Source organism: Solenopsis invicta, chromosome 1, assembly GCF_016802725.1.
Source record: "Solenopsis invicta isolate M01_SB chromosome 1, UNIL_Sinv_3.0, whole genome shotgun sequence".
NCBI lineage: Eukaryota > Metazoa > Arthropoda > Insecta > Hymenoptera > Formicidae > Solenopsis > Solenopsis invicta.
Genome location: NC_052664.1, coordinates 5,405,840 through 5,433,569, shown reverse-complemented (window position 1 = coordinate 5,433,569; position 27,730 = coordinate 5,405,840). Strand labels below are relative to the sequence as shown.

The window sequence follows — 27,730 nt, the reverse complement described above, 5'->3', positions numbered from 1 at the left end:
TCCATTCTTCTCTCCCTCTCCTGCCCCACCCCCTACTAAAAAACCTCTTTCTCTTTCTTCTTTTTCCCCCCTCTCCTTCTCTCTAACATTTCTTCCTCTCCATTCCCTTAATTCATCTTTGATCACATCCCATATCCACAATTTATTCTCGATCCACATCTTCATATATCCTACTCTTACCTTCTTTCCTTTCTTTCTATTCCTTTCTGCCTTCCTCTTTATCAGCCACTCTATCCTTCTCTCTTTTTCCGTTAAGTCGTCCACGATCCACTTAATCCTCTTTCCTATCCCTCAGCTTCGTCTTTCTCTTCATCACATCAATTTTTTCCTTCACACTCGCAAATTTCACCCATACCATGACCTCTCCCCCCTTATCTTTATTCCCTATCCTCCTTTCCTCTTCCACTCTTGCTACGGCTCCCGTTGCCTCTACTATCTTTTCTATCTCTTTTTTTAATTCCTCCTTTTCCTCTTCCTTTACTCTTATCCCTATAATTATATTCCTCTTTCTCTCCTCCCTTTCCCTTTTTTCCCTATCTAGATCTAGTCTTCTCATCCTTTCTTCCAGTTCCTTCATTTCACCCTTTCCTCTTATCTGTATCTGCTCTATCTCTTCTCCTTTATCCTTCTCCCTTCCTCCCTTCTCCTTCTCCTCCCTCCCTCTACCTTTCTTAATCTCTTCCACTCTTTTTTCTAAATTGTCTAATCTTTTCCTCGTATCTTCCATCCATTCCCTCATCTTTGCTTTCCCCTCCTTCATCTCTCTTAATACCGCTTTAATTTCCTTAAAACCCTCTCTCACCTCCCTTAATATCTCACACAACCCCCTTCTTCTTGCTTTTTCGACTGCTTTTCCAGCTGTTTTTTCGGCGATCTCAATACCTTTATACTTTTCTTAAAGATATATGTCTGTAATGCTTCTATCTCCTTCTTTTTCTTTCCTCTCTTAAACGCATCTATCAGCGACAGACTACATACTCTATCCTTTATCCTTTCTGCTTTGCTCAGTCTTCCCACTTTCCTCTTCTCCTCTCCTTTCCCCTCCTCTACTTCCCTTTCCCACTCCTTCCCTCTCTCCTTTCCTTCCTACATCTCGTCTTTCTTCTAACCTGCCAGCTTTCCCTATTCAAGGGTTTATTTACTTGCAGTCGGGTTAAAAATTTTGAAATATTTATATATTTATTTTAATAATTTTAAATAAAATGTAAATAATTTTTTTTTTAAATTAAGTAATCTATTTTTGCAGAAAATGTTTACTATTAAAATGTGACTCTTTTTATATGTAAGATGATCACACTTTTTAATCTAAGAAAACAATTTGATCAAGTTTAATAATATTTTTTAGCTTATTTGTAAATCATTTTATAGATTTAGCAAATGTAAAAATACAAAATTATATATTAGGATAATATATTGGTTGTTCAAAAATTACTCCAATTCAAAATTTCCCGCAATTGCACTTACTCTCTCCTGTTATGCTTTTCGCTTCTATTGCCCGACCCGTCGCTACCCTCCCTTTTTTCTGCTTCCTCTCTAATCTCTATACCTGCTCTCCCGTCTAACCCCAAAATCCCGTCCCAGCCCTACTATCACTCCTGTCTCACTATTCACTTACCACGGCCCTTTACCCTTATTTGCCCGACTCTACCAGCCTCTTCCCTTTCCCTTCACCTCCTTGTACTCCACCACGTCTCACCTTACCCCCTTACTCATGCTTATCAGTCGCACTCTCCACACACACACGTCAATCACTCTCGCTACCGGAAACGGAAGTCCTGTATGTTTAGATAATTTCATATATATATATATATATATATATATACACTACTCGAAAAAAATAGGAAACACTTTCCAGACACCAAAAATTAGGCTATTTTCAAATGACTGTAACTCGGTGAAAAATCATCATAGATGAAAAGTAAAAAAAGCATTTTGAAGCTTGAAGATCGAGCTTTAACGCTCTATCAGCAGATTTTCAAAATTCTTTTAACTTCCTTGTCTTATGCAATAAAAAAGCACACCTTGCTTTGTTCGTTAAAATTTTGTATTTTTGACACTTTGCAGCTCGACCAACAAATTTTTTTCAAATAATTCAAGTAAAGCTTTATAAACTACAACATTTTATCTACAAAATGCTTTTTTTAAAATTTCTCTACGATTTTTTTTACCGAGTTACGCAACTTTAAAGCTAAACCTGCATTTTTTTTAAATGATATCCGTACTCCGTAAAAAATCATCGTAGACAAAAAATCAAAAAACCATTTTAAAGCTCGAAGTTTCAGCTTTAACATGCTATTAATGGTTTTCAAAAATTTTCTTAATTTTTTAGTACTATGCCCCAAAAAGGATACGTTTTTTCCTTAAAATTACATATTTTTAACAGCCTGTAGCTCAATAAAAAATTTTTTCTCGACAAATCCAATGCAAGTGCCATAAAATATGACATTTCTCTACAAAATGCTTTTTTAAAAATTGTTTTTACGATCTTTTTTGACCGTGTTACAAGACTTTAAAAAAATACATTTTTTACAGTACATTTTTCCGAAAAATGACGTCTACCACCGACATTAGCATTACCCAATGTGCACCACGTGGAGGTTGCCAGTCGGTTTTTTGCACATCGTGCATGCGTGCGTGCGTGAGTGTTCAATAGTGTGTATTTCCTCATCTCTGATCAATTACTGCTTGCAAGCGTTCTCGCATTTATACATCTTGCAATACGATCTTGCGGAATGTTGTGCCAAATTTTCGTTAAAATTTCTCCCAATTTTTCTTAATTTTGCGGTTGTTTCTCGCAACGCCTTAATCGTCGTTCCATTTTATCCCAAATGTGCTCGATTGGATTTAAGTCCGGGCTATTGGTGGGATGATTTAATAGTCTAATTGCGTGTCGTTGAAAAAAACGTCGCGTTATATTCGCTGTATGAGGTTGAGCGTTGTCTTGCATAAAAATAAAGTTCCGACAGGTTCGATTTAATAGCAAAACGTATGGTCGTAGAATATCGTTGATTGACCAACAACACACGAAATACACACTACTGAACACTCATGCGCGCACGCGCATACACACACACAACAGAGAGGGTTTGGAGTCGTTAAATACTGCAGAAGTGACGAACTGTGTGTTCCTAATCTCTGCTGTGACACACACACACACACACACACACGATGTGCAAAATTCCGACCGGCAACCTCCACGTGGTGCACATTGGGTAATGCTAATGTCGGCGGTAGACGTCATTTTTCAGAAAAATGTACTGTAAAAAATGTATTTCTTCAAAGTCTTGTAACACGGTGAAAAAAAATTGTAGAAACAATTTTAAAAAAAGCATTTTGTAGAGAAAATATCATACTTTATGGCACTTGCATTGGATTTGTCGAGAAAAAATTTTTTATTGAGCTACAGACTGTTAAAAAAATGTAATTTTAAGGAAAAAACAGTGTATCTCTTTTGGGGCATAGTACTAAAAAATTGAGAAAATTTTTCAAACCATTAATAGCATGTTAAAGCTGAAACTTCGAGCTTTAAAATGGTTTTTGATTTTTTTTCTACAATGATTTTTCACGGAATACGGATATTATTTGTAAAAAATGCAGGTTTAGCTTCAAAGTTGCGTAACTCGATCAAAAAAAATCGTAGAGAAATTTAAAAAAAAAGCATTTTGTAGGTAAAATAGTTGTAGTCGAAAGAGATTGAAAAAAATGTTTTCAATGAAAATTGAATGGCTCGAAGAGTAATTTACAACAGCGAAAAAAAATTTATTTTTTTAATTTTTTTAAATATTTTTTTCCACCACTTATCTATTTTTATCAAAATTTTTATTTTTTCTTATAAGCAAAATAAAGCTTATTTTATTACAAATTCAACGGTATATGATAAAGTTACGATACAACATTCCCATTTTCCAAAAATAATTAAAAACCTTTCTATATGCACGATACGCGCATTCGTCCGCGCGTTCGTGCGCTACAGAAGTGACTCCCTCCGATTTCAACGTGCCTTTAATATGTTGTACAGATTAAAATAAGGGATACGTATTTTTTTATACGTGCCCTAATGCACTTTTAATGGTGAAATACTCCTTTAAAGAAAATCGTTTTTTTTTCTTTCGAAGCGTGTATCGTCGAAACTATAAGAGATAGAGAAAAATGTTTTCAATAAAAGTTGAATGCATGTTTTTCCTGCATAAAATGACAAAAACATTTCGAGGACAGTCTGTGACTAACGAGCGGATTTTGATAGCACACGGGACCGATAGCACCCCATACAGCACAGAGAGATTGCAGGAACATTGCAGAATGATTTCATTGAAACATTGTAATATTGCATTTTGATTGCGAAACATTGCTGCAACATTGCTGGAAGATTGCAGCAACATTAAGATGTCCGCTTTTTGAAATATTGCATTAAAACATCCCATTTTTTCAAAATATTCACATAAATATTATTACACCACATAATTCCAATGAACAGAACAATATTTGTGTAACATTTTAAAAAACATTTTTCGCACAAAAAAATTCTCCGGAATCTTTTTCGGAAATTTCCAAGCGGTCACCCTTCCAAGTCGCGACTCTGATGAACGTTGCTTGGCCTTTGATCACTGCGAATTGATCCCTCATGACCTGTAAACACTTTATGCTGAATGTGTTTATAACTGGTAGATTAGGTCAATATACGTTATAAAAAAAATAAAATATGTATAATTAAAGCACAATATTTATATAAAGAAATATGAGACACCACCACTCACAGCGGCCAATGACTAGAGTTTTTCCGTTGGTTGGGTTAGATAAGTCAAGATGATTGGTTGGTGGGCTATTGCAACGTGCGCTATCGGATCCCTTCCGTGTCTAACATGAAAACACATACATTAACGTAACTCTTGAGTTTATACATGTCAATACTGCCGAGACGTAAACATTTTATTTCAAGATAAGAAATGACCCAAAGTACACGCGATAAGAAAATTGACTTTAATAATTTTTCTTGGTGAGTTTATTATTTTAAATAATTTAAACCATGATTCATTATAATTTTCCTGTCATAGTCCGAATCATGTTCCGATTTTCGAGCCCAACAGCTTGTTCAAATATAGCATTTTCCTGATGAGGAAGCCTCTCACCTCAACTTCAGCTGCGTCTTCTCATTGTATTTATTGAAGATGGCTCAAAGGATGAGCCAAAACGTCTAATAAATTATGTAAATTTAAAACTCTCAGAGATTACATTTTATTGCGCATTACTTACCGCGCTTGACTCGTATTTGCTGTCTTTACGTTATCATCTTTTACTTTTGTAATTTCTTTGGTTATTAATCGCATAATCGTGTACCTTCACCATATATTTCTCTCTTTCACATATAAATAAGTTGTCGTACATCTGATCGTGTTATTCACACTACTCAGAGGTACGACTGGTGATAGTTGCCTTAATTTCTTAAAAATTAAAATCAAATTTAAAAAATTACGTCCCGGATTCTAATTTCGCGGACGTAACAATAACAATAAAAAATATATATGTATAAAATAAAATACAGTCACAACAAGAATAAAAAGGTATGGTCGAAAATCGTAGAAATTTGCATTTGTTTTTATATAATTTGTTTATAAAGAAAACAATTATTATTAATTTTGCTTACTTTTACTACATGTAACATATATTTATACGCACGAATAAAAAATAAACATGTAGAGATCCCAAAATAATATCCATAATTGCTACCATTAGACATGCGTATAATAATTGCAAAAATAATCTATTTTTTTAAATTACATACTTTATTTATATGTCTAAGCAACATGCGTGAAAGTAATTTTATGGTTTGACATTAATTATACTTATTTACGAGTGATTATTCAAATTTTTAACAATAATGTTCATAATATTACCGTCTTCTCATACTTAAAAAAATGAATAAAAAAAAAGAACAAGTTTTTTCAAAATCCGCCATGAGAGATTTCTTAAAAATTTTATAAATATTAATTAAAAAAAAAGTTAAAATCGATTGAGTAGTTTTGGCTGAATGTTATTTTAAACGAAAAATCTTATTCTGCCCCACTGTGCGCCGGATCCTTCGGGAGGCTCTAGGTTTCGAAAATGAGGAAGAGCTCTCCCTGGAAATAATCAAAATCATGCTTTCCGGAGAGGAGCAATAGAGCACGGCGGTATCCTTCTGCGAGATTGTGATCTCGCTGAAGGAGGCCGCGGAGAGGGAAAGAGAGGTGGACGTAAAGGAGAAGGAGGAGGAGGAGGGCGTACAAGTATGTCCGATTCCTCTGATTTCTCTCCCCTGTCTCTCGGGGATACAAGCCTAGGTGTGTGCAGGTGACACACATACCCATTGCACGAGTAGGGGTATGTGTGTCACGAGTATTGCCGTTACGTGGTGGTTCCGCAACGGCCTCGAGAATCAGAATATGGGTCCTCTCCCTCCCTTTCTTTCGAGAGAGGAGGAACCGATAGGGGGAGCATGGGGGGGCGCTCGTTGGTTAAAATGCTTTCAATCCCGGGCGCCCCTCCCCTGGTCTCCGTTGGTAGAAGCACTATAGGGTTTTAAGCCGCAGCACAGGCTTTTGCATAGCTGCATAACCGTATGCATAAAGAAGTTGATTGGTCCGTTAGCACATGTATAAGAAAATGGACAAATCAATTTCTTTATGCATACGGTTATGCAGCTATGCAAAAATCTGTCGCGGCCTTTAAAAGTTGATTTATGCAGGCCGTAACCGCTAACTTATGCTGGAAAATGTAAAAAAAAGACCAATCATAGTCTATTATTCTTCTGTAAATCGATTATGATTAGTCAATTTCTTACAGATTCCGGCATAAGTTATCAGTTACGGCCTGCATGAACCAACCTTAAAGGTCTTGCACATGAAATGCATAACATAATATAAGCACAACATAAGACCGATAGACCAATGAGCATCCAGCATAAAGTTCCCATATTGATTTACACAAGATTCTTATTGGTTTATTGGTCTTATGTCATGCTTATGTAGTGTTATGCATTTCATGTGCTATATCCTTTAGTCGGTAAAAGTCCGACATAACAGTTCAAGCATACACTTTTGCATAGCTGCATAATCATAAGCATAAGGAAATTGATTGGTCCATTAGCGCATTTCCAAGGAAATGGACCAATCAATTCCTTTATGCATATGGTTATGCAGCTATGCAAAAGTGTGTGCTTGAGCTTTAACTCTTTCCCCTTCCTCGAGGGAAGAGGGTATCCATGAGAATTTCGCCACGTCAAAAAAAAAAAAGGGTTGAGTCGGTGACAATCATCGGAGCGCTCGAAAGTTGTAAAACGGCAGAGTTTCTTAAAATTGCTTTTGTTTGGTTCGTAAGGGCGGATCCCGATAGCACACCACTACTCACAGCGGCCGATGCCTAGAGTTTTTCCGTTTGTTGGGTTAGATAAGTCAAGATGATTGGTTGGTGGACTATCACACCGTGCGCTATCGGATCCATCCTGTCCGGTTTGTACGACGGACGAACCCCCAAATATTACATCCGTGGAGGAATGATCGCGCTCGCGCACTTGCGAAATAGAACCAGAATAGCACTCGAGGAGTACAGAAGCAGGCTTTATAAAATAATGACTTATAATCGTCGAGCACCGAGACGAAACGACAAGACAACAATCAACAGTCAACAGGTGACGACAACCGTCAATCCAATATTGATATTCAGGAAACCAGCCATACACGAGCCAGATCGTTCACACCGGTCATAACAATATTTATTAACAACAAACTATTTATTTTTAATATTATTTTAAAACTTATTTTATTAGTAAAAGGAAACCTTTAACAAAATCCACCAAATGTATTTATTGATATAATTTATTGATGAAACAACCTTGGATGATAGATGAAGCTTCCAAAGCTACATTGTGACAAAGAATAAGCCATGAGCAATACAATGATTACAGATTTTGTTAAGTCGCAGTAACCTACTGGCATTGGCTACCAAAGCCCTCTCCTCACTTTTTTAATAATAATAATAAATAAATGGTCGATTCTATAACCTTAACGATGTCATTATGTTATCGTTGCGCAGATTTTTTAAATCATATTCTTGCGTCCGAGGATCGTTGCGCAGGTTTCTTTACATCATATTATTACGCTCGAAGATATCACACTTACACTCGCGCACTCTAGCAGAGGAAATAAAATACATGTAAAGAAACTCTTTGAAAAAGAAATTCTTTTACAATAACGTTAAATATGAGAGTAAGTCAGAGCACATCCGACCACGTTAACAACTCAACTCCAAATCTATTATCGACCGATTGACAGACAAAAATTTTCGTAGTTAAGGAGACGCTTCGCGGATTATTCGGAACGACAATTTATTTCAACTCACTGCTGGTTTCGCAATATCAAGTCGGGCATAACAAATGCGCAATGATACAATAATATAAGATTTATTTTGCTAGAAGATAAGCACCCGGTATATTAAAGCGCTGCAAACAAGGATCGATAGAATCGATCCTATCAATCAGTAATATGACAGGTATGCGCCTGTGGCGCTGGCTACTTTGAGAGTTGCGCGGTCGGAGCACTAAGAGCGCCGTGGCAATCGCTCCACAACCACTAAACAGTAAACCGTTTTCCGATTGCTCCGTTTTTGTCAGTAGTCTTGCCGTCGCTCCGTGATCCGACGCAGAAACATGCTGTCGTACCGTGCGCTAGCATAAGTGCCTGTAAGTATCTTCGCTCAAGTATGATTCAAATATACTGCTTGTGTGTGATCAAGTTTTGAATCGCCTTACTGGACCTACCGTTCCCATCCCCGTTTCCCATACGCAAAACACGTGTTTGCCAATTCGCCTATAGTCGCAGTGGCTCTCAGTCCCGGGCGCTACTGGGTAATACGTTTTCACAGGTATGTCGGGCATACGTTAACGGGCATCGTTTTCGGTTGCACTCGACGGTTGCAGGGACGATTTGGAATTAATATCACGTCTTCCAGAAGACGTTAATTTTTGGAAGGACAAGATCTTACAGATTTTATTTTCAGAAGTAGAATTCAGCTCATCTCCCTTTTCTATCTCGCTCGCACGCGTTAGCTCGGGAAATACTTTCAGGTCCCCGCGTTCGTATCTCGCCGTACGATACGTAAGTGGCATTAATACTACCGTGCAGCACGAAAACAGTTTCGTAGGCTTGCTTAAAAGTGAGCAGAACCAAGTTTCAAAAACATTCCGCGTACGAAATATTCGTCGCGCCGAACTGGGCGCAAAAATCGGAGCCATGAGCCCGACGGAGATTCTCGCGGAACGGATTGCGCCTATCCGACACGTTCGTGGAAAAGGATGGAGCGTTTGGCTTTAGAAGCACTCTCCGTCGAACAGCTTCGCGAAGAAGCGAAGAAAGCGCGCCTCGCCGGAACGGTGCTCGACGATCCAAGCAGGGTCATCGATACGCTTCTCGACATTTATGCGCGGCAGAAAGCGTCGTCGTCAAAGACATCACATCCGACGGCTTCAAGTGACGGCCACTGCCCGTCGCAACCGCCGACTCCCTTACTGAACAAGGCGATAACGGCCATGATCCAGCAGATGAAAGCCATGCAGCACATACTGGAGTCGAGTCAACTCCAGCAAAATATGATGCAACAACTATTGGCCGCATTAACGTAGCAGGAGCCGAGGCAGGTCCCGGCACCCGCCGCACAACAGCCGCCAACCTATACACCTCTTGCACCGGAGGAACAGACTCCGCTCCGAACAGTCAAGGCTCGTCGACGTGGCGCACCATGTTGAGTTCAATGGCATTGTCACATGCGGTCCAAATGCTCGCGTCGCAAATACCGAAATTTGGCGGGAAGGACGACGAGAACGTCCAACAATGGATTCACCGGGTGGAGCAGGTTGCGACTATCCACCAAGTACCGGACGACGTAACGCATCTGGCAGCTACTTCTAAGTTGACGAAGACGGCTCATCGCTGGTACAATAAAGGAAAAGGTCAGATGTTAGAATCTTAGCAAGGTTGCCGTGAAGCGACTCTAAAGCACTTCAAGAAAAAGATACTATACCACGTGGCCACACAAAGCATAAAGGCACGCAAATGGCTATCTTTCCGCGAGTATGCCATGGACAAAGAGGGATCTGATGTACTCCCTCGATCTCCCAGAGGAGAGCGCGATCCATCTCATTATTAGTGGAATCGGCAATAGATCCCTCAGAGAGATTGCCGTCTCGCTGAAAAGCGAAACGGTCGACAACTTCTTGGAGGAGATGCAACAAATAACATCTGTGTCAACGAAGCTGCTCGGAAAAGCAGCGACGGACGCTAAACCGACAAGGGCAAAAGGGTTGTCGGAGAAGATACAAGAGAAGCACCTCCCCCAAGCAGACCAACGGCAGCTAAATATTTTGCAGCTACTACAAGACTCCGGGCCACAGCAGGCTCAAATGTTACCGGCTGAAGAGGAAGAAGCTAGCGGCGTCCGCGGCGGCAACATCGACAACGGCGCCTACGGTGACAGCGGTCCAGGAGACCGCAGACGAGGCGTCTTTAGAAGAAGAACTTCAGGTAGCGCTTGTCTAACCTAACGGTAGAAATCTAGAAATGAATAGATTACCGATAATTGTAATAGAACTCAGCGGCGTAAAATGCGAACTGACGGTTCTAGTAGATACCGGAATCCCCCTTTCTTTCATAAAACCGCGTGCGCTGAAATCTTGTCTCGCCGACTACAACGGCTCACTTGAACTCTCTATGCTAAACTATAAATCAATTAACAATATACCTGTAAAAATCAAGAAAATGATTAAAACTACAATTACGCTGTCGCAACTCGCGCAACCAAATTTGCCAATCTCTCTGCACGTGTTTGAGACCAATGATCTAGTCACAGATATTATTATCGGTCGCAATTTTCTCGACACTCATGAGATCACGGCGGTGTACAACCCGCGTGACGGTAGTAACAGAACAATGGCCTTGCAACTCCCGGAGTGGTTACAAGAGATCGCGGGATGCGTCAGCGGTCTTTAACCTCATCCCTATAATAAACTCGTTACCGATTTCGGGAAGGAAATTTACCAGGTGTATGCATAAGTTTTTTCCGGTTTTTTGGTAAAAAAAAAACACGTAATTTTCAAGGAAAATTAATTTTTTTTATTCAAAATATTGGCCATCGGCTTCTACACATTTCGCTCATCTTTCAGGTAATTTATGAATACCATGCCAGAAAAACTGCTTGTTTCTTGCGGCAAACTATTCGTCGAGCCATTTTCCAACTTCCTCGAAATTGCTGAAGTGTTACTCTGCAAGCGCGTGCCCCATTGATGCGAAGAGGTGATAGTCAGATGGTGCCAGATCAGGGGAGTACGGCGGGTGCGGAAGGATGTCTCATTTAAACGATTTCAAGGTGTCTTTCACTGGTTTTGCTGTGTGAGACGGCGCATTGTCGTGTAACAAAATCACTTTGCCATGTCTTCTGGCCCATTCCGGTCGTCTTTCGATTCATGCGTGGTTTAAATTAATCATTTGTTGGTGATAGCGTTGTGTATTAACGGTTTCGCCGGGCTTCAAGAGTTCATAATACACAATACCGCTCTGGTCCCACCAGACACAGAGCATGGTCTTCTTGCCGAAGCGATTTGGCCTTGGTGTCGATGGACTGGCTTCGCCAGGTGAAAGCCACGATGTTTTCCGCTTCGGGTTTTTAAAATAAATCCATTTTTTGTCACCCGTCACAATTCGATACAAAAATGATTTCCTATCGTGGCGTTGAAACAGCATTTCACAAGTAACTTTGCGATTTTCCATTTGACGTTCATTCAAATTGTGTGGGATTGATTTATTGATCTTTCCCATTGCTCGTAAACGTCTGCTGATTGTTTCTTGTGATACATGTAATGCTTCTGCTAATTGCCGTTGAGTTTGAGTTAGGTCATCATCCAATAACTCCTGCAATTGCTCATCTTCGTATTTTTGTGGTCTACCAGAGCGCTCACTGTCTTTCACATTGAAATCACCACTTTTATATTGCCAAACCATGTCTCACATGTTCTAATCGATGGAGCGTGTTCACCATATGTTTCTACCAGCAAACGATGACTTTCAACAGCCGTTTTCTTTTGATTGAATAAGAAAAGCAATGTGTGCTGTAAATGTTTTTTTTTTAGGCACAACATGATCACTGAACGATAAAACAAAGACGCTAGTTTTTGGCGGACTCAACTTGTGTGTGTTTGCAGTTTTATGTCAGACGAACAAAATGACGTATGTGTCAAATTAAGCTGCGTACTTTTTGCTGGCGCCATCTCTTAGTTAAACCGGAAAAAACTTATGCATACACCTGGTAAGCAAAACTTGTCACGCTATTATTCGAAATCGATCGCATGGTGATTGCCAAAATCGACGACGAATACGCGGTCAAAGTTTGCCTAAAAGACGACTCAGTGTACGCGTACGCACCGCACCAATTTGCGCTCGTGGAAAAAATAAAGATTCGTAAGATCACCGACGATCTACTTGCGCGCGGCATGATCAAAAAAGTAACTCACCGTACTGCGCGCGCGTCGTACCAGTAAAAGAAAAATGGGCAACTGCAGCAGTGCGTGGATTTACGCCCACTTAAGTGTACTTAAGCAGAAATACCCGTTCTCTATCATAGAAGACTGCATCGCAATCATAGACAATAAACGGGTTTTCACGCTGTTGGACCTAAAAAATGGGTTCCACCAGATTAAGGTGCACTAGGATTCCACGAAGTGCCATTTTTCTCTTTTGCAACGCCCGACGGGCAATTTGAATACTGTCGTCTACCGTTCGGGTTCTGCAAATCACCCGCAGAATTTCGAAAGCGGCCTGTAAGTATTCTACAACCGCTTATACGCGAGAGCAAAGTAATCATGTTCATAGAGGACATCATGATAGTCACCGAAACGGCTAAAAAGAAACTCGAAATACTTTGTGAAGCCCTGATCATCCTTAAAAAATACGATCTTGAACTAAACATTGCCAAATGTCAATTTTTAAAACGCACGATTGAATATCTCGGCTACGTGGTGTTGCCGGACGGCATCACTATAAGCTCGCGTCACACCGATGCAATTCAAAAATTTCCGCGCCCACGAAACGCGCGAAAAGTCCAACAATTCTTGGGTTTAGTTACTTATTTTCATAAGTTTATTCGAGACTATTCCATAAAAGTGAAACCGCTGAGATAGCTCCTATGCAAAATAGCTAACAAAATTGTTCAATTTCGATGCGAATTGCATCGAAGCTTTTGAGAATATTAAAAAAGAATTAGTATCAAAGCCAGTTCTCCGTCTCTACAGCCTATCGGCTGAGACGCAGCTACACACGGACGCGAGTATCCACAGCTTAGGCGGGATCTTACTGCAAAAGCAGAAATCGAGCAAATAGGCGCCGATCGTATATTATAGCCAGCCAACAAACTAGGCCGAGCGTAATTACTATAGTTTTGAATTAGAGATGCTTGCCATTGTGCGCGCTATTGAAAGATTCCATATCTATCTCTATGGGCTCGACTTTACGGTAGTGACTGACTGCAACGCCTTGACGTACGCCGTGAACAAAGCAAACCTGAATCTAAGAATTGCCAGATGGACACAATCCTTGCAAAACTACCGATTTGACGTGAAACACAGGTCGAGCAACAAAATGCTACACGTAGACGCATTAAGTCGCGTGATAAATTATATAGACACGCTTTCTCTCGAGCGCGAGTTAGAGGTGCGCCAACTACAGGACCCACGATTACAAGCGATCGCGACGGAGCTCGAGTTCGGAGTAAACGAGAAATTTGAGTTCTTCGACGGCCTGGTATACCGCAAGGCAGAAGACCGGCTGCGCTTTGCCGTGCCAGAGTCGATGGTCGTAAGCGTAATAAGAGCGCATCACGACGATATGGCGCATTGCGGTTTCAAAAAAACTCTACGGGGCATAATGAATACATATTGGTTCCCGTCAATGCGGAGATGTATTATATACTGGCAAACGCTTCTCCACGGTCAAAAGAGGGAGAAATGCAGATTTTTCCATCTCTAAAAAAACCGTTTGAGTGCTTATCAATTGATCATTTCGATCCGCTCCAACAAACGGAAGACGGCTTCCGACATATATTAGTAATAATAGACGCATTTACACGCTTTTCGTGGCTGATGCCCACGAGGTCAACCGGTACAAAAGAAGTGATCACGCATCTAACACTCCTGTTTTCGATTTTTGAGCGATTGACCGAGAGACGTCGTACCTCTGTCGTCTCAGACAGAGGTACGGCGTTTACCTCCGAGGAATTCGCCGACTTCCTGAATTCAATAAACGTGAAGCATCAACGAGTGGCCGTGGCGTCGCCTTGGGCAAACGGCCTCACGAAACGCGTCAACAGATTTTTAAAATCCACAATCAGCAAATTAATAGCGTCAGCGCCCAAATGGAAATCACATATTGACAAAGCGTAATACGTGATCAATAATTTTTTTCACTCCGGAGTTAAGTCTTCGCCTAGCCGATTATTATTAGGCTACAAACGCCGTAGTCACGGCGACAGAGGCTTTGCGGACCTAATCGATGAATTGACCGGAATAGATGTCGACATTGAGAAAGCGAGGAATGCAAGTCGAGACATCGCTGCTGAAACGACCGAGCAACTTAAGGCATACAATAAATGAAAATACGACGCACGATATTCCAAACCAAATAAATATAAAGCAGGCAATTTTGTCATAATTCGCGACTTTCAAAGCAAGCCAGGCGTAAGCTCGAAATTCAAGTCACCTTATAAAGGACCTTTTGTAGTGACACGGGTGCTGAACAATAACCATTATGTTGTCCAAGACATTCCGGACCTTAACAAAAACCTGAAACCGTACAACTCAATTCTATCATCAGACAAAATAAAACCTTGGATTAAACCTGTATCCCTAGCGAAACCCAAGTAACTGTAGAACTGAAAAAAATAAATAAATAAAGTTTAAACATCAAATACCTTAATACCGCTTTAGCAAAGTTGAAACATCTAGATGTTAAGAGTGCGATACTAATTACATTCAAGTAATCAACAGAGGCCTCACTAGAAATAAAATCAAGAGACCCCTGTCAATTGACTATAGATAGATTAAAACATTAGAGTATCAAGTATTGTCGTATGTTGTAAAACCTCATGTAAATTTGTTTGTATGCATAAATAAATGAACGCACACCATTCGGGACAAATAGACCATTAGAATGGTCGAACTATAAGATTTATTTTGCTAGAAAATAAGCACCCCGTATATTAAAGCGTAGTGCTTCGAACAAGGATCGATAGAATCGATCTTATCAATCAGGAAGATGACAAGTATGCGCCTGTGGCGCTGGCTACTTCGAGAGTCGCGCGGTCGGAGTACTAAAAGCGCCATGGCAATCGCTCCCCAACCACTAAACAGTAAACCGTTTTCCGATTGCTCTGTTTTTCTCAGTAGTCTTGTCATCGCTCCGTGATCCGACGCAGAAACGTGCTGTCGTACCGTGCGCTAGCCTGTATAAGTGCCTGTATCTTCGCTCAAGTGTGATTCAAATATACAACTTGTGTGTAATCGATTTTTGAGACGCCTTACTGGACCTACCGTTCCCGTCCCGGTTTCCAACACGCAAAACACGTGTTTGCCGGATCGCCTATAGTCGCAGTGGCTCTCAGTCCCGAGCGCTACTCGCGAGTGACACGTTTTCACAGGTACGTCGAGCATACGTTAACGGCCATTGTTTTCGATTGCACGCACAGGGACGATTCGGAATTAATATCACGTCTTCCAGAAGTCGGTAATTTCCGGAAGGACAAGATCTTACAATAATGACATCGTTAAGGTTAAAGTAATTATGTAGAATATCTCCACCACCTCCGATTTTGACGAAATTAAGCTCATTTGACGCATTTTTGCATGAAATGAACAAATCTAGTAGAAAAAAAGGTCGGACTGCCTAACGAACCGTGATATCACTCGTTAAAATTGGTGATTGTACACCCATGGAATTTGATTCTGTCCATGGGGAAATTTTCCAAACCGAGTCACCACTTTCTACATACTCGCAGTTCATGATTAAAGTAACGATTAGAGTTTATTGGTCGTTACGTTAATCATAAACTGTAAGTATGTAGAAAGATAGCGACTTCTCAGTTTAGAAAATTTCCCCATGAACAGAATCAAATTCCATGGGTGTACAGGTTAAAAAACCTGTCATCTCGGCATAATGTAACGAACTGAGCATGCGCTGTGATTTTGTTAGCACGCACGCACGGGGAAGTGCATGCTAAATGTGGAGCAGTACATCAGTAGACCTTGTTTCAAGATTTCTATACTAAGTGGGATGTATCTATTAATTAAATTAATTAATTTTATAAAATAAATTCTTTTAATGCCTCAATAAGAAAATCTACATTGCACAAAGAATAATAAATATTATAATCCAACACAGCGTTTTCTTTTTATTAAACATTTTTGAAATATATTTTATAATTAACAGGAGAGGAGAGTAAAATATATACTATATTGCACAGAAATTAATAAATTTTTACAGAAACTAATAAATATAATGTATTTTATATATTTTAAAGCAATTATGCAGCGTAGGAGACCCAGTTCCAATCATGTTGACCTTGACATATGTCATAAATGCAAGTATACTGAACAACTTTTCCTTATAAATTAATTGGCGCTCTTGTACAATTTTCGAGATGTACTTAGAGAAAGAAAAAACAGTTTTTCTTAATTATTTTAAAAAATATTTATTTTAGAAAAAATGTGTCAAATAAAAAATAAAGCTTACAAAAAATTTTATAAATAAGATTTTATACATATTTTATCTAACTTCAACACTGTAATCGTTATTGAGGAAAAACTATTTTAAAATGAGTTTTTATTTATATTAATAATTTATTTTCAGTAATAACTACACACACACACACACACACACACACGCGCGCGTGCGCTCTCTCTCTCTCTCTCTCTCTCGCTCACTCGCTTACTCACTTACTCTCTTACTCTCTCACTCTCTCACTCACTCACTCACTCACATACTCACTCACTCTCTCACTTTTTCCCTCTCCCTCTCCCCCCTCTCCCTCCCTCCCTATTCCTTTCTTCCCCTCTTCCTTTCTTCACGCGACCGCCAAGGACAAAATAGAAAGCACGCGTTTTGATCTCCTCAGCCACAGCGCTTCACGCTTTAACCTACCGCGCAGTTACAGTACTTAAACGCACCGCACGGCAAATGTCAAATTTCAGATGCAAGATTCTCTGAAGCAAAGGCCCCTGCCTTCACTCAAACGCTCTGTCATTTTATATACACTCAAACTTCCCCCCCCCCTCCACCCCTATAAGGGAAGAATAAACTATGGCTTATCTGATTCTGTGTTTTGCAATTTGTGACATCTCTTTAAGTAAAGTCAAAACATGATTTATGAAAATGTAACAATACGCCCCTCCACCGTCCGCGCGCCTTCTTATCGTTTCGTCCACTCGAACACCGAGCGCGGCGGAAAGCCACGTGCACGCACAGCATAACCTTTCGACACGATCACCCGGCAACATGCGCACCGACCGTGGCATTCCACGATGCTCCCACTCCGGCTCGGCCGGTCTAACGCGCCGATTGGCGCATCCAACCGTGCGTTCGGATATATAAGCCGACAGTGGTCTAGTTTCCACCAAGGCATTAATCCGCATCAAATCTGGTGTAGAGCCAAATTGAAGTCGATGGAAACATGTCAAATAGAGCTCAGTTCACTCTCACTTTAATTCACAAGTTCTAGTGAAGTGGCAGAGAATTAAACCTGGTGGAAACGGTTGCAACTAGTTAAAACTGAGTAGTGCCAACCTGTATTTATCTCATTCCATGTTTGCGGGTGCTGGATGCTGTAAAAAAATCCAAAGAGGTTAGAAATTGCATATAATTCATCATACAAATTTAATAAAAATCTATAGGTCCAGATAAAATTATATAAAATAATTCTATTATATATATATACAGGGTGTAACTCGAGGGCGTAGCTACTGCTGCTTTTCCCTCCTCACCGCAACACGCCGCGCCTACAGCCGCGACTGCCTACGTCTCGGCGACCGGCGGACGGTTCTTGCGCGCGGTGATACGCGCTTATTCGCAGCCTTTATTAATTTTTTTTTCGTTAACTGTGGCAAATATTAAAAAATGGTAAAGGACTTTTTTGCTCAGTTTTACTTGATCTATCAATCCACGAAACCACGGGCGGTAGTTACCTGACATGTATATATATATATATATATATATATATATATACGAGGTGTGTTCAAAAAGTATCGCGAATTTTGTGTTTTTTCAAAAATTATTTATTTATTCATGAATATCTATTTTGTCCCCTTCAAAGTAATCCCCATGAGATATTATACACTTGTGCCAACGGTTTTTCCAATCTTCGAAGCACTTCAAAAAATCATTTTTTTTTATCTTGTTCAGCTCCTCCTTCGATGCCGTCTTTATCTCGTCAAGCGTAGCGTAACGTCGTCCTTTCATGGGCCTCTTCAGTTTAGGGAACAAGAAAAAGTCACAGGGGGCCAGATCTGGGGAATACGGTGGCTGCGGCATCATTAGTGTGTTGTTTTTGGCCAAAAAGTCGCGCACAAGCAACGATGTGTGAGCAGGGGCGTTTGGTACGAATTTCGCGGCGACCCGTCTCATGCCCAAATCATTGATAAAAATCGAATGGCACGAGCCAATCGATATGTTTAGGTCCTCAGCAACTTCTCTAATGGTGATTCGACGATTGGCCAATACCATTTTCTCCACTTCATTAATTTTTTCGTCTGTTGTTGAAGTGCTCGGGCGTCCGGCACGCTCTTCGTCGTTCACATCTTCTCGGCCTTCTGAGAACATTTTGTACCACCGATAAACGTTGCTTCGGTCCAAGGTAGCTTCTCCGTATGCCACAGTCAACATTCGGAATGCATCCGCGCACTTAATTTCGTTTTTCACACAAAATTTGATACAGGTTCTTTGATCCATTTTTTTGAATAGGTAAAAATCGAAGACGATCCAAAACACGTGCAAGCAAAGCAGCTGTCAACAATTAAGTGAACATTCAAAATGGCCGAGCTTGTCGGCATAAGTGAGAGACATGAGTACCAACATAACGCCACAAAAAGATCGAAATTCGAATATACGTAACCCGCGAAAATTCAAAATTCGCGATACTTTTTGAACACACCTCGTATATAACGGGTGTCCCAGACCACCCGTCCCACCCGATTTTTTCGTAAACGCGACATTTTAAAGAAAAATGTTTCAGACAAAAGTTGTAGGGTTTTAAAAGATCTATTTACTGATTTTATCAGTTTGACCTTGGATGGCGTCGCCAAGGTCAGATCAAAATAACATTAACTTTTTTAAATAGGACACCTCATTTTTGGTTCCAGAATCTAATAGCTGGTGTCAAGACCTTTCCAAAACACTATAAGAAAGTTTATTTTTGTTGAGTACTTTCCGAGTTGTGAGGCTTGAAAGTTACGGTGTACTGTTACCTTCAAGCGTCATAACTCGGAAAGTCCTTAACCAAAATAAACTTATTTATAGTGTTTTGGAAAGCTCTCAAAATCGACTACAAGAAAATGCAATGAAAAATATAAGCAGAGGACACCGACTTCGCCCATGGTATCACGTCGAATAATGCTTTCTCTCTCGACCCAGCGTCGAGCGAGGAGGATGCACTATCGTAAAGCCCCCCACCACTTTCCGCCCGCACCCCGATCGTCGCCGCGCAGCCTAGACACACGTACGAACGCGGCTCCGCGTGTGTGTGGCAGCCGAGCGCTAGCGTCGAGAGACACCATTTCTGCCGGTGCGTGTACCTATAGTCCTACGCGTAGAGTTTTGAAGATACCTAATTATCGAGATCTCTAACATTCGGTACAGCTCTATGATGCCGTTTATTCTTGATTTATTAATATTAATCTTCATTTAATGTTGATTATTGTAGCAATAAAGTAATTTTCACGAAAAAGCACCCTTACATACCACTCCTAAAAGTCATTGCTTAGAATTCATAATATTACGCAACTCGTCACCAATTCACGTTTTCTAATAAGCAACCCGGTCGTAAGCGTAATTTGTAGTTATGCCTTACCCGAACGAAGAAGCTGCGTTAATGATGTCAGTTTTGGGTAGAGCTGGAAGTTTTCGAGCAGCTGAAATAATGTGGCGAAATGAATATCCCGATCATACACCACATTCGCGCAAAGTTTTCAGTCGCTTACAACGTCGAATAATTGTAAAAGGTATTGTTCAGCCGGATCATAATAAGGGAAGGCAAATTCATCGATCAGTTCGTTCAGTAAGAGCACCTGATGTAATTGCATCTGCCTTTGTAACCCCGAATGATTCTTTAAAGCGACGAGCAAGAAATAGTGGAATAAATCGAAGCACGATCAGTCGAATTTTTCGTGAAAATTCATTCCATCCATATCGAATGTCACTTCACCAGGCCATGACATTGAACGATCATGGACAAAGACTGATATTCTGTAATTGGATTACTCAACAATTACCTAATTTCCATAGAAGTATTTTATTTTCTGATGAGTGCACCTTTAAAAGTGACGGCGAAATAAACACACATAATTTTCGTTATTGGGCACAAGAGAATCCACATTGGTATCGAGAAATGGATCATCAACGTATCTGGAAAGTCAATGTTTGGTGCGGAATTGTTGATACGTATATCGTGGGACCATTTTTCTTTCAAGAGAATTTAAACCGTTTTTTATACGCCGATTTACTCGAAAACGAACTTCCACGTTTACTTGAAGATATTCCACTCCAATTACGTCTAAATATGTGGTTTCAACAGGATGGATGTCCCGCCCACACGTCTGTCATTGCTCGTCATCAACTGAACCGCATATTTCGCGGCCGATGGATAGGTAAACATGGTCCACATAATTGGCCACCACGATCACCGGACCTTACAATTTTAGATTATTATTTGTGGGGACGAATAAAAGACCTTGTATACCGCGAACGACCTACGACTGCAGAAGATATGAAAAACAGAATTCGACAAGTCATTCAGTCTCTAGATACTGACGAAATTCGTCGGGCGACGGATGATTTCCAAAGTAGGGTAACAGCCTGTATAAATGCACGTGGTGGACATTTTGAACATCGAGACTGAACAACATGCGTATGCACAAAGGTGACGGCAAGGGGAACCACCTTATGAAAGCACCCCGACAAAGGTGACGGCGAGGGGAACCACCTTAAAAAAGCACCCCGACAAAGGTGACGGCAAGGGGAACCACCTTATGAAAGCACCCCGACAAAGGTGACGGCAAGGGGAACCACCTTATGAAAGCACCCCGACAAAGGTGACGGCGAGGGGAACCACCTTAAAAAAGCACCCCGACAAAGGTGACGGCAAGGGGAACCACCTTATGAAAGCACCCCGACAAAGGTGACAGCAAGGGGAACCACCTTATGAAAGCACCCCGACAAAGGTGACGGCGAGGGGAACCACCTTAAAAAAGCACCCCGATAAGGTGTAAGTACGATCTTGTTACCTACACGTGGTACACCTTAGGTAACGCTAATACCTACAGGCGGCACCGATTATTTCGTTTTTACATTTTAAAAATGTTACTTTGACTTATAACACATCGTTCAATAAGTCCCGAGACTAACAACGAAAACAACATTTTTTTTCAAAAATCATTTTTATTCATCAATATAATCTCCTTTTAGAGTGATACAATCTTTCCAACGCCTCTCCAACTTTTCTATACCATGTTTATAGAAGGATTTATCCTTTGCTTCAAAATAGGCTTCAGTTTCGGCAATGACCTCCTCATTCGAGCCAAATTTTTTTCCCTGGAGCATTTTTTTGAGATCAGCAAAGAGCCAGTAGTCGCTGGGGGCTAAATCTGGCGAATACGGAGGGTGGGGAAGCAAATCAAAGCCCAACTCGTTGAATTTTACCATTGTTTTCATGGACTTGTGGCATGGTGCATTGTCTTGATGAAAAAGGATTTTTTTCTTCTTCATGTGCGGTCGTTTTGCTGCGATCTCCTCCTTCAAACGTACCAACAAGTCAATATAATAATCACTGTTGATCGATTTACCTTTTTCCAGGTAATCAATGAAAATCACGCCATGTGTATCCCAAAAAACAGACGCCATGACTTTGCCAGCAGACTGCTGCGTTTTTGGACGCTTTGGGCGACTTTCGCCAGCCGCGCGCCACTCAGATGATTGCCGATGCGACTCCGGAGTGAAATGATGAATCCATGTTTCATCCATGGTTACGTATCGACGCAGGAAATCCTTTTTATTGCGAGTAAATAGCGATAAACAGCTCTCTGAATCGTCGATTCGTTGCTGTTTTTGTTCCATTGAAAGCAATCGCGGCACCCACTTGGAAAAAACCTTTTTCAGGCTCAATTTTTTATGAAGGATTGTAAATACGCTTCCAGATGATATCTGTGTCATTTCTGCAATGTCACGGACCTTCACTTTGCGATTGTTCATTACGATTTTTAACACTTCACTCACATTTTCCGGTACAACGGCTTCCAATGGCCTACCCGAACGTTCCGCATCGTTTGTGTCCGTACGACCACGTTTAAACTCAGCATACCAACGACAAATCGTTGATTTAGATGGAAAAGAGTCCGGATAACATTTCTCAAGCTATTGCTGGGCTTCTACGGTGTTTTTACCCATTAAAAAACAATGCTTTATCAACACGCGAAACTCACTTTTTTCCATTTTTCAAACAAATTACAAAGTGACTTTGCTCTAACCTCAATAACTCAGCTGTTTGTGGTCCGATCGACGTGAAATTTGTACACGTTTCATGTGAAGGTTCGCATTCTAGGGAAACGTGGCCAGCTTGGTACTACTAGCGTTATCTCTGGGTTAGTCTCGGGACTTATTGAACGATGTGTTACCTTTATGCCCAAGATCGATCTCAAGGTCGAATTCAAGATCATCATCAGGTTGATCCCTCGAAATCATGCAAATTTTGTCTGAGCCATTTTTTTGTACAAGCACATCCCTACGTTTTAAAAGGGTGGGACGGGTGGTCTGAAACAGGTATATTTTTCATTGCATTTTCTTGTAGTCGATTTCGAGAGCTTTCCAAAACACTATAAATAAGTTTATTTTGGTTAAGGACTTTCCGAGTTATGACGCTTGAAGGTAACAGTACACCGTAACTTTCAAGCCTCACAACTCGGAAAGTACTCAACAAAAATAAACTTTCTTATAGTGTTTTGGAAAGGTCTTGACACCAGCTATTAGATTCTGGAACCAAAAATGAGGTGTCCTATTTAAAAAAGTTAATGTTATTTTGATCTGACCTTGGCGACGCCATCCAAGGTCAAACTGATAAAATCAGTAAATAGATCTTTTAAAACCCTACAACTTTTGTCTGAAACATTTTTCTTTAAAATGTCGCGTTTACGAAAAAATCGGGTGGGACGGGTGGTCTGGGACACCCGGTATATATATATATATATATATATATATATATATACAAGGTGTCAAAAAAAGGGTCACATATTTTGATAGCAAGTAGTATTGATTAAAACAAAAAGAAAAGGTCTAATTAACATGGGTCCTAAAACTAATATCTTCAAAGATACAAGCTATTTTGTTATTCGAGCTCTTTGTCATTTTCTTATTAGTCGTGTCATCTTTAAAATGTCTCCTATTTACATTTGCAATAGATACTACAAGTCAAACGTCATTGCGTAGGCCTTGACGAATGTGAGCAGCCCTAGTAAACAAAAGAGTGTTTACTACTGTTGCTATACGAGAGTTCGTCAATACGAGATTAATCGTCTCAGTCACCATTAAATTTTTTGTTTTTTGTAAAAAAAGGAGTTTTTATTTTGTTATCATATGTACATACATTTAGTTTCTTTATTTCAGTTTTTTTTATAGAAGATTAATTATTACATTTTATATTAAAATAAAAATTATTTTTTTATCTCTTTTCGTTTATTTTTTATTTTTTAAGGCACCTAGAAAAAAGATATCCCCATTGTACCCCACTCTTCTCTACCTACTCCTTTGTTCATTACATTCTAAAGATGACCCGATTAATAAGAAAATGACAAAGAGCTCGAATAACAAAATAGCTTGTATCTTTGAAGATATTAGTTTTAGGACCCATGTTAATTAGACCTTTTCTTTTTGTTTTGATCAATACTACTTGCTATCAAAATATGTGACCCTTTTTTTCTGACACCCTGTATACAGGGTGTCCGTCCATAAATGTCCGAGCAAATATCTCGTAACTGGTTGAAGTTAGAAGAAAGAGTAATAAGGAAAATTTACATGGTTTTTAGTCGGCTACAAAATGCACGTAAAGAAATTTTTTTTACTCGTCACCTTTTTGAGTTATGAAGGTCAATGTAGGTTTTTTAAATGGGTACCTATAATTTTTTTTACATATTTACATAGTAGAGGTAATTTTCAATCAAAATTATATTAGGAAAAAAATTGCTACGACGCATCGTTTACGAGATAATCGGCATGCAAAGTATTAAAGTAATAATTTGGATCGAGTATTGTTGAACAAATTTGGAATATCAAATAGGTTGAGAAAGTAAACATTGTTTTTTCATGAAATATTTATTAACAAATTAATTAAGAAATGGTTCGAAATTGTTACCATCATGATCGATACAGCATTCAACGCGTTTTATAATGTTTCTTATTGTTAACTGCAGCATTTCTGTTGTAATACTTTCAACAGCTCTAGTGATTTTATGTCGTAAATCTTCTTCATTTTCAGGAATAGTTACATAAACAATATCCTTAATATACCCCCAAAGGAAAAAATCGCAAGGTGTCAAGTCCGGAGATCTCGGTGGCCATCGTACAGGACCATTAGTACCCATCCAACAATTAGGAAATCTATTATTTAAAAAGTTAATTACAGCACGTGTATTGTGTGCTGGAGCACCATCTTGTTGAAAAATAATATTTCGAAAAACTGATAATGGAAGATCGCGTAAATAATCTGAGAAAGTTGTTTGCAAGAATTCCAAGTATTTGTCACCATTAAGATGACCATGGAAAAAGAAAGGTCCAATAATTTTTGTTCCGATGATTCCGCACCATACGTTCACCGAAAATCTGCGTTGGAAACCTTTATCTCTTTTCGCATGTGGATTCACATCGGACCAAGTATGCGCGTTATGTCGATTTTCCATACCACAATTGGAAAAACAAGATTCATCAGACCATAATATTTTATTAAGAAAACCAAAGTCAGTGCGATAATTAACTCGAAGCCAGTGGCAGAACATTAATCGGCGATCTGCATCTCCTTCATGTAAAGCTTGTACTAAATTATTACGAAACGGTTTAAATTTGAATTTTTTTAGTACAGCGTTTTTTTAGTACGTAACTTTTCGATAATTCTAAATTACGTGCTACTGTTCTTATGGATGTATGTCTGTTTTCAATAAAACTTAATAGCACACTTGTCTCTTTTTCTTCATCTGTTTTGATTGTACGTCGTTCTTATTAGCGATCCTGTTTGACGCAATTGATCTTCAATTCGTCGAAATGTACGATTATTTGGTATTCTTCGTTCTGGATATTTTTGTTGATAAAGTAATCGTGCTTCATTTTCATTACGCATACTTAAATACCAGATCTCGAGCATATCACACTTTTCCGTAAATGTAAACATTGTTCTCACGCGCTCGTATGTAGACGATTGACTAACAGACTCATACTACCCTGTAATTCATATTACGTGCTATACAAATACTTTATTTACAAATCAAACAGTCGTGTATTTTGAAAAGTTGAAGGTCAGCGATCCTGTTCGATATAACAGACTTCATACGAGCGCGTGAGAACAATGTTTACAATTACGGAAAAGTGTGATATGCTCGAGATGTGGTATTACAACAGAAGTTGGGGGTATATTAAGGATATTGTTTATGCAACTATTCCTGAAAATGAAGAAGATTTACGACATAAAATCACTAGAGCTGTTGAAAGTATTACAACAGAAATGCTGCAGTTAACAATAAGAAACATTATAAAACGCGTTGAATGCTGTATCGATCATGATGGTAACAATTTCGAACCATTTCTTAATTAATTTGTTAATAAATATTTCATGAAAAAACAATGTTTACTTTCTCAACCTATTTGATATTCCAAATTTGTTCAACAATACTCGATCCAAATTATTACTTTAATACTTTGCATGCCGATTATCTCGTAAACGATGCGTCGTAGCAATTTGTTTCCTAATATAATTTTGATTGAAAATTACCTCTACTATGTAAATATGCAAAAAAATTATAGGTACCCATTTAAAAAACCTACATTGACCTTCATAACTCAAAAAGGTGACGAGTAAAAAAAATTTCTTTACGTGCATTTTGTAGCAGACTAAAAACCATGTAAATTTTCCTTATTAAACTTTCTTCTAACTTCAACCAGTTACGAGATATTTGCTCGGACATTTATGGACGGATACCCTGTATATCAAGAGCATAGTTTGGGACATCCTATTCTTATTCAGCTGATCGGTGCCTTATTATTTCACAAACAATATGCAATTGAAGATTTCATTTATAGAACAATAGACAAAAAAAATATTAGAAATCTTACAATCAATGCATACTTTGAATCTTTTTGATTGAAAGCATTAGTTGGAGACTGTCCTCAAATTATGCATTCAACATATGAATTGTCCTCACATTATGCATTGAACATACCTGACGGAAATATCCCCGAATTATACTTTCTACATGTTTTATGGAAATACAATGTCCTCAAATTAAACATTCTATCTCTATACTTTTAAAATACATTTTGTCCTCAAAGTACGAGTTATATATTTATGTTTTACAAAAACATTATATAATGTTAACTCTAGGGACAAAGTACATTATAAAAGTATAGAGATAGAATGTTTAATTTGAGAACATTATATTCTCATGAAATATGTCGTGTATAATTCGAGGACATCCTTGGTAAAAATTCCATTAGAAATGGATAGATTCCGTAATAAACGTTATTTCAACATTTTATCCATTTTTTGATTATTTTACTGCACGTTTCTTTCCCTGTTATTATAGAATCTATCCGCTTCTAATCGAATTTTTAGCAGGGACTTCCATTTGATATGTCAAACGTACAATTTAAGGACAACATGTTGAACATATAATTTGACTTATACATTCACTAAACAGTTTTAGGAAGCAACAAGCACATATATAAAATTATTTACTATTATCAATAATATACTCACTATGACTACATTAACTACGTCATTTGAAAAAAAAATCGTGCAAATTTTATTTTTGTTTTAATAGAACTTTTAAAAAATTTTCTATAGAAAAAAACTATAAATGTATGAGCGCGAACTATGAATTTCTTTTGCTTTCATTATCTAAGCAAATCATGTTTTTATAAGATTAATATAATAAAATGTTTAGTCTTCAAGAAATACGTGCTGTTCTAGGCTATTATTGGCAAATTTCTTCGACTTTAATTCTGAAATCTTTTTTTAATTGTAAAAAATGTCTTGTAAAAAATATTAAAAAACTTTAAAAACAATAAAACAAAATAATAATTTTTTTATGTAGAATATGGACTTAAAGTATAACTATAAATTAAAATGTAAAATATGAAAGTATTATGATAAGGATTTGAAGACATAAAATATGACTTACAATTGTTAAAGTGAAATTATT

General features: G+C 38.9%; 1 protein-coding gene across 1 annotated transcript in view; it reads right to left on the bottom strand.

The window, feature by feature from the left end:
• Window positions 1–17,368: 17,368 nt before the first annotated feature.
• The window catches only part of LOC105207375 (formylglycine-generating enzyme), a 61,134-nt gene continuing 50,772 nt past the window's right edge, over window positions 17,369–27,730 (bottom strand). Inside the window, exon 4 of the mRNA XM_039446010.1 lies at window positions 17,369–17,887. Within this exon, the coding sequence (XP_039301944.1) occupies window positions 17,861–17,887 (27 nt within the window). The 3' untranslated portion in view covers window positions 17,369–17,860. The remainder of the gene's footprint in view (window positions 17,888–27,730) is intronic.